General features: G+C 32.5%; 1 protein-coding gene across 1 annotated transcript in view; it reads right to left on the reverse strand.

Moving 5' to 3' along the window:
- LOC112912588 (low-density lipoprotein receptor-related protein 1B-like) overlaps positions 1 to 17,238 on the reverse strand; it is a 332,717-nt gene that overhangs the window by 103,621 nt on the left and 211,858 nt on the right. Inside the window, exons 32-37 of the mRNA XM_072745200.1 lie at positions 16,440 to 16,562; positions 11,642 to 11,767; positions 10,584 to 10,721; positions 9,056 to 9,190; positions 6,085 to 6,204; positions 4,225 to 4,466 (exon numbers count right to left, since the gene is read on the reverse strand). Of these exons, the coding sequence (XP_072601301.1) occupies positions 4,225 to 4,466; positions 6,085 to 6,204; positions 9,056 to 9,190; positions 10,584 to 10,721; positions 11,642 to 11,767; positions 16,440 to 16,562 (884 nt within the window). The remainder of the gene's footprint in view (positions 1 to 4,224; positions 4,467 to 6,084; positions 6,205 to 9,055; positions 9,191 to 10,583; positions 10,722 to 11,641; positions 11,768 to 16,439; positions 16,563 to 17,238) is intronic.

Raw genomic sequence — 17,238 nt, forward strand, 5'->3', positions numbered from 1 at the left:
CATTTCAAGGTAGAGTTATAATGATTACCATAAATTTATAATAATAAAGAAAATAAATTTAGAAATGGAAAAAGAAGCTATCAATTTCTACTAGTACTTCAATGTCCTAAAACAAGACTCTGAAGTTTTTGCTAAAACTTATGTACACACATAAACTTTTTATGGGCACATATGCAAACCTATGCACTTGTGTGTATGTGTGATGTTTGTATGTGTGTGATATACACACAAATCCATATATTGAGGTTTGAGGTTTATAGCTAGAACTCCAATTAAAGATGGAAGCCTATTAAATAAAACTTAGTTGGATATATTCTTAAAAGCTTCAGGGAAAAATAATTGCCTAATCAACTTATTGAGAAAAATATATGATTATTAATGAATAAAACAGTAAGCAGGATCATTCTGAACATCTTATTTATATAATAGAGAATATGCCAAAAATGGTATCTCCTATTCACTTCTCAAAATCAGGTAGATCAGATAAACCATTTGTTTTGCTCAGGAATATTTAGCTCTTTAATGGTAAAAATCTTATCTGGATTTTTAAAATCATTTGCATTTTTTCAAGCATTGACCTACTTCATAGTGCTCGTCATCATGTACTTTGCTGTACAGCATTTTATACTAGAAATGATAAATTGCCAGAAAGTATGTACAATTGTTGCATAATGCTATCATATTCTGTTCTGACTACTAAAATTTAAATTCAGAAATCTCATTATGCTTTACATATAGATTGAATCATGTCAGCCTTTTAAGTTTTAAATTATTTAATTTTCTTAAAGGAAAAAAAATCCATCCATTTTGTATAGCCCAAGGGGCTAGGAAATCATAAGCATTTCTATCTATAAATAACTTAGACTGCATTTGAAATTTAAATTTATAATCATAATTAGTATTCAAGCCATTTTCACAGATTACAGAAGAGTATTCCCCTTATGACTTCCAGAAAAAGATCATATTGAAAATCACCTCCCTTTGGAATGGACTTCAGTTAACATTTAATTAAGTAATATTCTTCTGATTTCTGATATAACATATTTCCTATATTTTATTGGGGGAAATATTCCAATATTTTTAGTTTCTGTGAATATGGGTTCAAGACATCTTGTTATTATATGGCTAACGTCTTCCATTTGGTCCACTGATAATGGGGTTTTGACTAAAAGTATCCACAGTTTGATTTTTGTATTTTTCTTTCATCTCCTGATTCAGAGATAGAAACCAATGTTCCATTTTCAGCTCAGGGGAAAATCTTGAGTTTCGTTTTCCAAAGGGTGGAGAATTCTCTGGTCAGTATCATTTATTGTTTGTATCAAAACTTAGAAGATGAAATAGATTGCATGCTTATTAAACTACTAGACAACTAACTGGTGACTAGTAAAAAATGCAGATACAATACATTGCAGAGTATTCAGGGGGGTAAAAAATCCAATTTTTATACATAAACTGGATTCCAGAGTAACAAACACAAATCATCCAAGTGAACAACTAGATAAACATAAATGATGTCACACATCTTTTGGAAATTATGTATATTTACTATCTGGAAGGGACATTGGAAATTTTCTACTTCAATATGGTAGTTGTTTTTCTTATAAGTAAGTTGAGACTCAGGGATGTAACAATTTTCTCAAGTTAAAGTCTAAATTTGGTCACATTACAGCTTTATGGCCATAGATGAGTCATTTGAACATTAAAGAATGCACATTATTCATTAAGAATATAAGAATGGATTGATTACGTATTTATAATATTGAGGAATCAGGATTACAAAATGATTTATGAAGGAAAAATTAAATAATTCCTTTCATCTGTATAGCTTTGTTTAAGCTTTGTTTTGATGCAGTGCACTGATTGGAATGTCTATAGAATACTGAATGGTTTAGGACATAGTCTTAACTTATAATCATGATATTTAAATAGTTATGATGGAATCCTATAAACTGTACCCTAATGTTACACACTCTTTTCCTAGTGAATACTATTTGTTGTGAGTAAATCTGAAGAGAGAGAGAGAAAAACAAAGTCTAGATGAAATAACGCATGTAATCAGTACCATTAAAAAACAAGATGAACTTTCATGTCATTTTAGGGAAAAGCTAATCAATAGCTTTGCCATCATTTACAAAAGAATCTATGCCACAGTTATAAAATATAATATATATATTATATGTATATATGTATATATAAATAAAGGGGCATCTGGGTGGCTCAGTCGGTTAAGGTTCTGCCTTGGGCTCCGGTCATGATCCCAGGGTCCTGGAATTGAGCCTGGCACAGGTATCAGTCTCTCTGCTCAGTGGAAAGTCTGCTTCTCCCTCTCCCTCTGCCCTTCCCCCTGCTCATGCTCTCTCTCTCTCTTTCTCTCTCCCTCAGTCTTTCAAATAAACAAATAAAAACATCTTTAAAATATAGAAAATATATACAGATAAATAAATATATAATATACAAAGAAAACATATACATTTATACATTTCTATGTGTAAAAATAAAAATTTAGAGATCTGTATAAATTCTGTTCCCTAGAAGATACTGACTATATATTAATTTTTAATCTCCCCAAGGACAAAACTAATTATCAAATAATTTTCACTGAAAAAATTATATCAAATTAAAGATGTATTTTTAGAAAATAAAATTCAGACAAAGGTAAGTTGCAAATAATTTTTCATATGATAATATACATCCTAGAGAAGAACACCTTGTCAATCAACATTATCAACACCATCATTGTCATCACTGTTCTCAGCAGCAGCAGCGGCAGCATCCTGTTAATATAGCAAGGTACTACTGTATAGATACTATATAGTACTTATTATATGCCAAGAACTATCAACACTAACACATATACATACAGTATATATTCCTCACTAAAACTTCATGAAATAGGGTAGAGCAGTTTAGAGGCTAGTAAGAAACAGGATCAAGGATTAAAACCCAGGCAATGTAACTCTACAGTACATACTCATCACTTCATTGATAACATGTGAAATGGTACATAGGAGCAATGTTTTTGCAAAGCAGACTTGTGTTTTACAGATAAAGAAAGCTAGAGTTAGCCAAGACTAAAACCAGATTTTTGTTCTGATAAAAATAAGTAAGTGAAAGAAGGCAGAGTGATCTACTAAAGTTTTTGGCTCTCTTCTGGAATTGTTCTTAATACAACTTAAAGGTATTGTATAATACTGTGTTTGGTGGAGGATTTGTTGAAGAAACAATTCTGATATATATGGATTTTTACTCACAGTTAATTTAATCTAACCTGGATTAGCAAGGCAATATAACTTCATTAAAACCAGATTATTGCCATCTACCTGATAAAAATGTATTCCAGATTTCTATCAAATGGTATTCATGCAGTTTGAGTCTTTATGGTAGATACCATGGCAAAGATAGTTAAGGACTTCCAGATAGGCACCCCTGATTCTTTTCAAATGCAAAGCTTCAATTATATCCTACTGTAATAGCACTTGACTTTTTGGTTGTATGGGAAGGGGCCAGGCCCCATAAAAATAAGTATTTATCTGTCATTTTTCTCCCAGGTTACTTCAAAATATAAAATACACAATAAAATGACATACTCTAAAACAAAAAAGGATAGTCTATAACCACAAATCTAAACAAATGTTCTAGTTTACTTTTCTCAAAAAGAATAACCATGATAATCAACATGTCCATCATATACCAGCAAACAATATTGCTCTGTTTTTGGATGTTCCCTGAAATACAGTTATCAGGAGTCAGAAGAAATGGTTGCACAATTGATTTGATCTCTTGCCCTAGAAGAGAGGTATATTTCTGATATTGTTAAAATGAAAAGGTATACCCTGCATATTTTGACATTTTATTTTCTAACATAAAAACAATTGAGATTGATTCTCAATCTCATATCACAATGAAAAAAAAAACTCACCTTCATAATATAAGGTTAAATAATACAAAATATGAAATGTACTAGAAATATTGAGTATTATTCATTACCATTTTTACATAGTTAAAGCAAATGTATTCAAACAAATAATTTCATGCAATTAAATTATATGTTGCTGTGAGATTAATTGAGAAGGGAAATGTTTTATTTCTTTATATGGAGAATATTGGGAGAAATCATTGACTATATTCATTACCTCCTATAATCATATATTGTGATGGATAGATTAAAAAAAAAAACAGAGAGATGGAAAGGTTGACTTCAAATAGTCAATGTTATTTACTTACAATTAAGCCACTGTTTGCTTGCCTTTTTTCTCTGCCGTGGATCCTTTTGTAGAAAATTCCGCCTGGATTAAACTGAGTACTCCAAATTATCATATCTCTTTGATAATATACATCCATCCCTGTTATCCTTGAATTATGTTCAATATGAGAAATTTGTTGATGATCGCCACTGTAGTTGAATGGATATATAAAACCCAGGATATCAGTGTCATTAGCAATGTAGAGAACTTGATCTTCAGAGCCTGGAGATTATTATAATAAAATACAAAAATAAAGTAAATTTCAACTAATGTAAAAGCAATGATTGTATTTTTAAATTATCTTGAATTATTATACTTAACACAGTTTCTTGCTCTATAAAAATCAAACAACTTTATATCATGTTTTAGTCTTCAATGATTTATTTCTAATATACATGTTCTTAAACATTTCTAAGACTTATTGATGTAGGTTTTCCCAGGGCAAAGCTTACCTTATGGCTAGAAATTAGGTATTTGTAGTAGATATTCTTTTCATAAAGAGGGATTTCTTTTGATAAATTGCAGTGCATTATGTTCTAATGCTTTGATCCTCAATATTCAGATGCTATATTGTGTACTCATTAATCCTCTAACATTCCTGAGTATCCAGTTTATGCATTCAGTTTATCATCATTGTATTAGGTTAAGCAATGAAAATTAAGAGGAGGAAAGTCTTCCTTTTTTAATATTCATGTATCTCAAATATTCTATTTTTATCATAAGAAGATATTACTATTTACTACATTAAATTATCGTAATGTCAATATCATTTAGAATATTTCTAGTTGATGCCTGTAGCCTGAAGTTTTCATACCTACAATAGAATTCTAATGTTATTTGCAAATTGAGACAAGTAAAACCCTAGACTGAATTCTCAATTTATTAATTAAAATATTGATGGAACTGTAAATATTGAATTGCATACACACCATCTGCAAATTAAAAAAAAACAATGAAGTATAGTTCAGCACTATTGTTTTAATAGTTCTCACTCGGTTATGTTTACCCTATGACAGGCATTATGGAAAAGATTTCACAATTTATCCCCTCTTATGGAAAGCAGGGATACATATTTCCATTTTATAGATGAGGAATTGAGGCTCAGAGAGTTTAATAACTTCCCCAGGGCCAAAGATTACAGAAGGGCAATGCTAGGATTCAAATTCAAGTATATTTACCTCTACAGCCCATCCTTAATCTACTATATCATGTTGTTTTCCACCTGTAATAACTGTTTTATTACAATTGTCCAATCCTGCCCTATAACTAACAATCTTTGTTATGATATTCTTAGTAAAAACCAGAGCATGAAAATTCATTCCCAAAAAAGCCCCAAATACCTGGGTTTTTTTTTTGAAGTTTAACAAATTTTATTCCTAAGTAAAGGAGGTCTGAATTAAAGCATGATTTTACTTAAAACTTTTTATATTCTTACTCAAAATTCCATTCTCCTTACAATGCTAGCCTTTAACCTGTTATTTTTATCCATTGGTATATAATAATATTTCTCAAATACACTGAGGGCAGTCCATAAACAAAGATGCTTTACAGTCTATCACATTGACTTGTAAAAACTTTTCCCTCCTTCTGACCAATTTTTTAAACACAAAAATGATTTTAACAGTTACAATGTATTTGACAGTCATGTCTATAAACCATCCTAGATTAGATTAATTAAGAAGGTTAACAAACAAACTGGGAAAATTAGCCAATATTGAAAAGAGACTTATTTCTATTTTCAAACATGGAGCTATTGCTAAAATATAATATGAAACATTGTTTTCCCATAAGATATTTATAACAGTTATATTAGCATTTGAAATAATTGTTATGATCTTACCTTTTGCTATGCAGGTGTTATTCCTTTCCTGAAAATTCTGGTCACACACACATTTATATGACCCTTCCATGTTTATACATTGGTGGGAACATGTGCCAAACACCAAACATTCATTAAGATCTAGAAGAGAAAAGCTCAAAATAGCATCATCATACCCTCAATTAGCACTTCCATTTTTCAGACATGTAAAAAAAGACAAATTTATTTTTCTTCCTTCTACTTCTTATTTCTATTTCTTTTACTGTCTTTTAAAACTCTCAAGTCTGTGATTTGCTCTGTCACATTTTCTGGCCTTAGCAAGTTTTTACAATAGTTTCACTATAATAATTCATCAATTGCTTGTACATTGCTTTTTAATCCACTTAACACATTGAAATAGCACTTTCATTGCTATTGAAATAGCACTTCCCTAGTATTTTCGTCACTCAAACACACACTTCTTGAGGTTTCCTTTTAAGACTCTTTCTAATTACTTACCTTCACACCTTTGTACACATCATATAATATCCTTGCTCACCTTCACATAGAGAATTCTTACTCATCTCTCAAGATCCACCTAAAGCGAAACCTTGCTTGTTCTCCACCAACATACATCCCTACCATAGTTTCTCCACTGTTTGCTATCTGGGTATTTCTCTCTTACAACACTGTATATACTATATTTCATATATAATATATATGCCATGTTGTACAGAGAAATTAAACACACATACACATATATGCACACTAATGTTGGTACCATGAGCTTTCATAGAGGATGGAAAAATCTCACACATGTCCAGTACCTAAAACAGTGCCTGGCACACAGCAATTATTAATACATTTCTACTTCTCTGATGGTATTTTTGGTAATCTGTCTTCTCTTTATATATTCTAATTAAAGTGCTTTGGTTCTAACATCAAATAGTGATTTCTTATTTTCTTTTTGAGCTATATATAGGAAAAGCAAAAACACATTTGAATTCCTTGAATTATGAATCAAAGTAATGTCTTTCCCTTCCTCCATACCAAATCAAATTGCTTTTCCTTACTATCAAAACTTCCTTCAGTAAGGATACAAATTTTATTGAAGTACAAAAGTTATTAATTTGCACAATAAAAATACCGGATTTCTAGCAACTTAAAATGAAGAATGAAGTTGCAGCTTGTATTTGCCATAGAATATAATTAAAAACACAGAAATGTTTGAGAATGGAAGTTTTAATTTTCATAAGTATGTGCAGGAAATAGAGTCCATTATTCACAGACAAATGTTAGAAAATTAATGTTTGAAATTAAAATTTGAAGAAGTTGTGGATGTGTGCATGTGTGTGTTTATATACAATCAAGAGAAAGTGTCTGGGGAAAAAAAGAAATAATCTAGCCTTGAAAAATAATTTGCTCTTGGGCACCTGGGTGGCTCAGTGATTGAGTGTCTGCCTTTGGCTCAGGTCATGATCCCAGGGTCCTGGGATGGAGTCCCATGTTGGGCTCCCTGCAGAGAGCCTGCTTCTCCCTCTGCTTATGTCTCTCTCTCTCTGTCTCATGAATAAATAAATAAAAACTTAAAAGAATAATTTGCTTTTAATTTTATTTATTTCAAGATTTTATTTATTTGACAGAAAGAGAGAGAAAGAGAGAGAGAGAGATTGAGTACACACAAGCAGGAGGAGAAGCAGAGGGAGAGGAAGAAGCAAGCGGGCTCTCTCCTGAGCAGAGAGCCTGATGTGGGGCTTGATACCAGTATGCTGGGATCATGACCTGAGCATAAGGTGGACGCTTGATCAACTGAGCCACCCTAGGCATCCCAATAATTTGCTTTTTAAATTACAATAGTGAAGACCTAGGGGTGCCAGGGTGGCTCAGTCAGTTGAGCACCTGACTCTTGCTTTTGGCTCAAGTCATGATCTCTGGGTCCTGAGATTGGGTTCCATGCCAGCAGGGAGGCTGCTTGAGGTTGTCTCTAACCCTCTCCCTCTGCTCCTCCCCCACTCTCTCTCTCTAAAATAAATAAATAAATAAATCTTAAAAAAAAATAAAAACCTAGGCTGTTATTTTTCAGTGTTCCATGTTAATGGAAAAATAAAATGTAACGAATATTCCAAACTGGTATATAATTCAAAATGTACATAAATATGACATGTCCACACTTCATTCTCTTTTGGGCGAATATAACCAATTCAATTCAATAATCTCATTTTGATTGATGCAATGCAAAATCATGTTTCTTTACCCAAGAATAAAATGGACAGTAGAGAAGGAAGCTAGTAGAAAGCGTTTTACAACTTGAATTTCCTTAGATAAGCCAAACTTAGACAACTCTAATCACAATAATATCAATTTTAATGGAGAAACTGGCAGTAAATACATATAGGTCTGTATTTCATGGCTCTCTATTAAAGCCCCAATGTATAGTATATTTACATATAATTTACTGTGAAATCCTATCCTACCTTGCTCGATTTTTAAATGGTCTCAAGTAAGTTGACAGAGATTTATCTAGATCCTGTCTTTGAATTTTAGAAGGGACTTTGATAATATAAAGCACTGTTTAGGAAATGGGTTAGGACAAAAGCCCACAGTTCTCTAAAAGTGAATTACCTATTGCAGTACTGCAAATGCCACAACTCACGAGAAATGGGTCATCATAAACATGGTCTTTCATGAAGTGCCTCCAATTCTCCAATAGTTCCTGAACCAGCAATTTTGTTATTTGCATTTCAAAACAAAGTTGTAACAGTACAATAGAAATTCCTGCAGATCTGAATTTGCTATAGAAAAAGCTTTGTAGCCTCAGAGATGGTTAGCTTAGCAGTACAAACAAATAGGCTCTTGACCCGAGAGACTTTCACTCTTGTAGGTAAAACGGTATCCCATAGATACACACCAATCTGATGAAAATCAATCCCATGTCATCTCACAGTTTAACAGCATTGTGAGTCTTTTATAACCTAAAGATTTAAGAGCAAGCTGTTGAGGAAATGTACTATACCTTCACACTGTCTGTTTTTCATGTTTCTCTGAAATCCAGGCTTACAGCGACAAAAAACAGATGTTTTTATTTGATTACAATATGCGTCATCTCCACATGGATTCACATTATCTTCACAGGTATATTCAGCAGGAGCTGGGATTTAAAAATGCCATCAAAACTAATATAATTCTAATTCTTGAAGTGGGAGTTTACTTTTTTTAAAATTTGAAATTATATTTATTATTCCATAGATAACTTTTTGAATTTATAAGATTATGATCTTCTCTCTAAAGCCCTCATTTCTTATAAAGGTGTAGAAGCAGATAAAACATAAGCTCATTTACATTGACTATAGTTCAGACCAAACTGCCAATAGCTGATATTTACAGCTGTTACTGAAGTACACTATTTTGTAAAAGGAAGAGTCAACGTTTTTAATGATAGGTTGTCATTACTAAGGTACAAATGAGGACTACACCCTTCTCTAAGAACCAAAAGATTTCCTACAAGCTACCTAGACATGTGGCCATTAATTGCTAACCTAAATTTAGTATTCAGGAATTCAATCAAGGGTACTATCATGTTATTCAAACAAGTAGGCTAAATCATCAGTTCTTAAACTTTTTCAGCCTGGAAATATGTATGAGGAGCAACATGCTCCAGTGGTCATGGGCTGTTACACAAGTTAGGACAGACTTGTGTTATTTGTCATTTCTAGCATAGTAGTTGCAATTTCATAGCTTTATCTCTTATTCCAGAAAACATTATAGCATTCAAATAAGTGAGAGGGACATTATTATAAAAATATTGTTGGATTAGCTCTATTTACTGACATATATCAAGTTATTTTGAAATATGAAAACTTTATCAGAATTTTAGCCATTATTAATCTCCACTGACTTTTGAATATTTTATAATTAATTAAAGTACATCAGTGGAATTATATATACCTCAGTTGAGATAATACGTGGCCATATTGTAGCGGGTAATGCTTCATCACCCAGTGAGGAACAATTCAGATGCATAAATGAGAAAAAATAAAAGACTCCATAGTAGAAAGTATTTTATGACTTTTACAAGCAATCCGAATCTAAAGTTATAAGTTTGGTTATGTTTCTTAATTTGAAAAATTAGATATCAAACATTAAACACAAAAATAACCAAGGTCTAATAACTCAAATATCACCACGCTCCAAATGAATAAAACAAATGATGTCTTCAAGAATAACTCAGCAATGGATTAAAATCTTAAAACACTGAATACATTATTAACACCTTACCTTCTTTTAAACTAAATATCATTATAAGAATCAAAAATATTAAATTTATATTTTATAAAATAAAATATTAAGGGATACAGATTTCTTTGGTGACATCAAAGTCTGTAATTGGAATTTGAGATCTCAGGTTCGGCCCTAATAAGGGTACTTATTGTGAAATTGAACTTTCCTACCTCATACTTTTTGATATAATTTAAGTGGCATTGCAAGGTTGTGTTGGCAAGGGCTTGCCGCCCAAAAAGTATACTGTTTGAAAATAAACTTACTTATTCTGCAGCCTTGTTCATCTGAACCATCTCCACAGTCATCAAGTTGATCACACTGGAGGTCCATGGGGATACATTTTTTATTGCTGCAAGCAAACTCATCTTTTTTACATGGTCTTGCTTTATATGTAAGCTTACCTATAAAGTAATTAAAAATGATTAGTGCTTCACAGAATCAAAACAAATTTACTGAGTACACAAACATTCAAGATTTTACTAAACACTGTGAAAAACATGACTCCACAATCCATATGAAGCTCTTGGGCCAAATAAAAGAATTCTGAAATTCTGGATTTTTAGAAAAGTAACAGTGCATTTACCCTATAATAAGTAACACTATATTTCCATAGGAAAATGTTTGAATATTCACCCTAAGTGGGACTTTGTTTTTAAAGCATTACAAACTGCTCCAGACCAGTTTAAGTCAGGGTTTGTCACCCACCAAATGATTTTGTCGCATACATTAGCATAGTCTTTAGTTTTATTGTGAAGAAGGGATTGTGTATGCAGACATACATTCTTTAGTAGCACTCTCCCCTCAAGGAACTGTTTAACAGAGAACACTTTTATTTTATGTTTTAAAATATTTTATTTATTTATTCATGAGAGACACACAGAGAGAGGCTGAGACACAGGCAGAGGGAGAAGCAGGCTCCATGCAGAGAACCTTAGGATGTGGGACTCAATCCCAGGTCTCCAGGATCACGACCTGGGCTGATGGCAGTGCTAAACCACTGAGCCACCCGGGCTGCCCAACAGAGAGCATTTTTTACCACTATGTTTTTCTTTCTCTCACACAGTATTTTCTGGAATAAAGTATGTATAATCAAAGGAGACTTACAGACTAGTAGAGACTTTGGATAAAGCAGCACAACTCTACTATTCAAATGAATGTTAGCAGATTATTTTCATACCGTGTCAGAAGATCAAGTGTCTGAAAAAAATATCCTCAGACATGCCACATGGAAAATACTTCTTTTTAATTTTTTGTGCCCCCAAACCATTATATTATCTTGTAGCTGTCAGTGAATCAATTATTTCACATTAAATGGATTTACCACCACAGTGATCTTCATCTGAGTTGTCCCCACAGTCATCAATCCCATTGCATACTTGCTCAGGCTGCAGGCATATTCTGTTATTTCTGCATCTGTGAGGTCTTGTGGGTGGGCAAAGAAATTTGGCTGAAAAAAAAAAAGAAAAAGAAAAAAGAAAAGCAGCTCCTTTGGGTACACTGAGTTATGAGGAATCATCCTTTCTGGGGGAGGGTCTTCCTTTTTTTGTTTTGTATTAGTTTTTGCTTTTTTTTGTTTTCTTCTTTTCAAATCCTTAATCTGACTTTTATGAATATCTTTTGTTGTGGAAATTGCCTTCATGTAGGTACTGGAAAATGTGTGATAATAGAAGCTATGATCCTCGTTATTTATATTAACTACAGAAAAGAGTGCACAGCTCAAATGAAATAAAGAAAAAGAACCAAACTTCATGGTCTCATTTCCAGATGCCTTATCTTAGCTGACTTCACTTGGTGTACCAAATTAATTTATGCCTGCAGTTTATACAACATGGCAGGACACTAAGCTATTTGAAAGAGCAATTTCACACAGAATAGAGCTTGAGCAAGCATATGTTACAGGCCCAAATTTGAAAATAGGTCATCCTGTGAAAAAATGCCCCAGCAATGCTATAACTGTGTTTCTTGCTTTGTATCTCTGTAAAGGAATGTGTAAATATATATTTGAGTCACATAGGGGATCTCTGTTATTTATTTTTAATATTTATGGGTATATGTAGCTTTGTGTGTGTGTGTGTGTGTGTGTGTGTGTGTGTACGTGTTAAAGTGACAACAATGAAAGCCAGAGAATTTTACCATTGTCCTTTCTATTATTATCTAATCTGAAGACTTCCATCTCTAGAGTAGGATACATCTCTCATGACTCTTTTTCCTTATGTGTGGAATAATCCAGGACTCTTTCATTGGTTTCCTGATCTCACTCGTGAATTCTCTGCTGATATTCTCTCTCATTCATTTTCATGGATTTACTTTATACTATACCCTTATGACTTTCAATTTACTAACTAATTTTAGCATCTCACAGTTGACTATAGGATATCTCTTCAAGAATTTCAAATTCAGGAAGTTCAAAACTCCAGACATAAGCTGGATTTCCTTCTCCCCAGACATAAGCTTTGTGTTATTTCCATGGTTCAGTTAGTAGCAAATAATAGCTACAAGTCTGGGGTTATCTAAATGCATTCCTCTTATTGACTTTCAACTCTTACTAGTCAACAAGTCCATTTGACACAGTCCCCAAATTTGCCTTCTTTTCTCCATATATACCAGCTATAATAACGCAGCTCTTGATTATCTCTTACAGAGAAAATAACAGTAGAATCCCAAGTGTGTATGTTTCATTGCTCAACCTAAGATCTTCCAAAAGGCACCAGAACAATCACCTTAGACATCAATCTGATCATCTCTCCCATAGTTATCCAGCATTTTCAGAATAAAATTTAGGATACTTTACATGACAGGGGCACCTGAGTGGCTCAGTGGTTGAGCATCTGCCTTGAGATCAGGTCATGATCCTGAGGTCCTGGGATCAAGTCTGGCATCAGGCTCCCTGCAGGGAAACTGCTTCTCCCTCTGCCTATGTCTTTGCCTTTCTCTCCACCATGAATAAATACATAAAATCATTTTTTAAGATACTTTACATGGCATAATAGACTGATCATTATTTTGTCCATACCACTCATCCCTGACAGTCTTAATATTCTATCAATACCATTTTATTAGCTCCTTAAGTATGCCACACTTCTTCTTGTATGACCTCCTTGGTTTAACTGAAATCTGGTTCCCACTCCAAGCATAGTTCCTCCCCTTTAGGTCTTTTAAGAAATATCTCTTAAATTTCTCAAACTTCATGTTATCTCATGTTCAAATATTCCCTAATTTCCAGCTTTAGCTTTCAGAACTTTTTTTTTTATATCCTCACATCTGTTTTTAAAAAGAAACTAAAAATAAAAACTATTATTTTGATGGCCATTTGATTATACATCTTTTTTATTGCTATTTTCTCATCAACCTTGTAAACATCACCCCTTCCCAAGTTTATTAAAGACTGTAGACTTTCCTTCATCATTAAAACCCTCCATCCAAATTCATTTCAACATCCTAAATGACTGATCAACACTCGCCTTTAACAAACCAGCCAATCAATACCTGTACCTCTTAGCTCCTTGAGTTTTTCATACCCAATGACCTTTAACTCTAATTCACCTAAGCCACCAACTATCCTAGAAGGTTAGAAATCATCTATATCTATATATAGTAATATTTAGGGGACATCTGGCATCAATAAATTAATTCATGTTAAAATTTTTAATAACAGAAAAGGGCTTACTACCCTTATCTAAAACTAATTTTTCATATGCTCTGAAAATCATTTTTTCCTGACTTTTCAGGAACCTTTCCATCTTTCTTGATACATTTCATTACTTTGGTATTTCTCTTCCTACTTTTTTTTTCCAAATTATTTTGTGGTCACTCACCTGAGTCTTTTCCTGCTGCTTGTATTTATTTAGATGTTTGGTAGCCCTCAATATTCTATCCTAAGTCACTTCTCTTATATCTTACTCTCACTCAGCCTAAATCTTACAAATTCTGTAGTATTCATTACTCCATTTTATTCTGACTTGGACATTTATAACTCTAGATCAGCTCTTCAAGCTTTAGAATCAAACAGAGCCTACATGTAATCTGTACTTGAATGTTTCCTCAAGTATATCTCAAACCAGGCGTTTAATCTTTACTTTCAACACTGTTCCTTTTCCTATGTTACCTATGTATTCAACTGTGAAAGCACAAACACCCTACAAATTATACTTAATAACTTCCTCTTCCTTGTCCCATGTATCTAATCTATTGCTTAATCCAATTTATTTTAGTTTTTAAATCACCTTCAAATCTGTGTATATTTGCCATCATGTGATACCAGTATTTTAACCCAAGCTACTAGCATAGCTTGCCTAGAGTACAGCAATTATCTTACCAAGCCTTGCCCCTTTCAATCCTATATATGTAAAATATAAATATAACTATATGCCTGTTGTACTTAAAACTTTTTAGTATTCTTTTATTTTTTAATATTTTTAAAATTTTATTTATTTATTTACTTACTTACTTTTAGAGAGGGAGGTTGAGGGGAGGAGCAGAGGGAGATGGGAAGAGAGAATCTTAAGCAGGCTCCATGTCCAGTGTGGAGCTCAACATGGGGCTTGATCTCATAACCCTGAAATCACTACCTGAGCTGAAATCAAGAGCTGGATGCTTAACTGACTGAACCACCCAGGTAACCCAAAACTTTTTGGATTTATTAATTACTTTTAGGCTAAATCTAAAAATCCTTATGAAGACTCACAAGGTTCCAGACTCTTCTGTCTCTTCAGTTTCATCCTAAACCAGCATCTACTTTGTTCTGTATTCTCCAAGCTCATGGATCTTTCAGTCCTTCCAGGAAGCTATGGTGTGCTCTGCCTCAGGGTTGTCTACATCTTGCCTACAACATTATGTCTTCCACCTTCCCTCCACCCATCCCTTTCACCTACATGGCCAGAACCCATTATTTTTATAAATTATGTGTGTGCACATATTTTTCTATTATAATTCAGAAACAACATAATCTCTGGTATAAACCCATTGTATAAGATTATGTAGAACTAAAACTGAAACTTCATTAGTTGTGCCTGCAGAGGACATTCTCCAAAGACTTTCATTTTTAAGTTTTAAATCCTTTTAAAAATAAGACTGCCTCTTTGTTTTTTATTCAATTGTAATGTCAGTAGTCAGTCATCATCTATCAAAAAATATTGGTTTAACCTGGTCCACCAAATAGAACAGATAACTTAAGTATATACACTTATGCTATGCTTTCTTTCATTCATCTGCTGTGCTACTTAATTATTTCCAAATAATTAAATAATTAATAATTAAAATATCTTTAATTTAGAGGTGAAATGCATTTTTTATGGAGATTAGATGCAAAGAATGTGAAGAAAGGACGAAAAATGTTTGCTAGGTATAAGAAATCCTTTCCTTTGGTGGTATAAAATTGGACATTTATAGTTGCTGGTTGCATAAGTACATTCCTGACAATTATCAGTTGAATAAAATGAATTTGAAGAAACACTAGCTTTTGTTAAGATTTTCAGACTGAAATGTTATATAACTCCTAATTTAAGTTCTCTGCTTAGTCTAAATACATATGGATATGTTAATATATTTATAATTATAATGTAGAACGTATATGAATAAATAATACATAATATTTAAATATATTAATATATACTCATATATTAAAATAAATCTATATGTTTACATATTAAAATATATCAATATATTTACATATTATCTCATATATATCCCTTCTCTGAACAACATTGGTCTCAGTAGTGGGTAACTTTTGGAACTACTTGATTTTATTATTCACATTTTTTCCATGTATTTATCCATCCAAAAAAAATGTTTTAGTCTAAGTGACCAATTTGATACAGAGCCAAAGTCCTTATATGAACCTTATATAATTCAAAAATTCAGCTACTCTTAATCCTCCAAACAGGCTATAAACTATCTTCTGAATAGTGTTGACATGTGCAAGTTCAGATTTAGGGGGATTTTCCATAAAGTCCTCAACTTTGAACAGAGTAATCTCCTATTACCTGAACAAAAGCTGTGTATGTAACTACCTAACCTCAGGATGGTAGACTCTGTGGTTTGTCTCACCACTTCATTGATTCATGCCAGTAAATTAGATCGGGAAATGAGAATATAATCTAGATCCATGTGACATGCCATACCACACATATCAGGGGCTTCATCAGAGTTGTCTCCACAGTCATCTTCTCCATCACACACCCAGAAATGGAGTTTGCAAAGGGAATTATTGCAGAGAAACTCATCTGCTCTACATATATTTCCTCCTTTATTAAAAAGAAAAAGAAAAAGAGACATAGAGATGTAGCATAATTAGTGCTGGCCAGCAGGACACACATTCCTCTAATTCTTAGCACAGTATTTATTTCTCACTTCCTTATATTATTTTCCTATACAGTACTGGGACAAGTAGTATCCAAGCTATTTTTTTAAGTTACTCATGTTTTACTTTTCAAAATAATCTGATATTATGCAGACATATATTTTTAAAGAAAATACCAATAAGATGATAGAAGAAAGTTTTCTCAAATGTAAATTATCTTCCATTTTACATGATTTTTATTTTACTATAAATAAACTTAACTTTAAGTAGTATTAATTTTCATTATAAAAGTTGTGTTGTTCTGGAAAGAAAAGATCCTTTCAAAACTGTTAGAAAATTCAGCTGTATCTGGAAACAAACAAACTGAATTGCTGAAGACAGAATAACCAATAAAAAGTGTTTTGCAATCACAGAGAATCAGCTAATTTTATAACAGAATTAGAAGTTGGTAATGTGGTGAGATATTACAGTCATCCTTATAAAAACTACAATAGCGTCCTTGGTTTTTTGTGTATTTTACAAATGTTTGCATTTTTTTCTCCTTTCACAATTAAATAGAAAACATCAAGAATATAAGGCTATGCTTCCACTTAAAATTAAGTGTATGGACCCAAAATACT

This window comes from Vulpes vulpes, unplaced genomic scaffold (assembly GCF_048418805.1).
Source record: "Vulpes vulpes isolate BD-2025 unplaced genomic scaffold, VulVul3 Bu000000631, whole genome shotgun sequence".
Lineage (NCBI taxonomy): Eukaryota > Metazoa > Chordata > Mammalia > Carnivora > Canidae > Vulpes > Vulpes vulpes.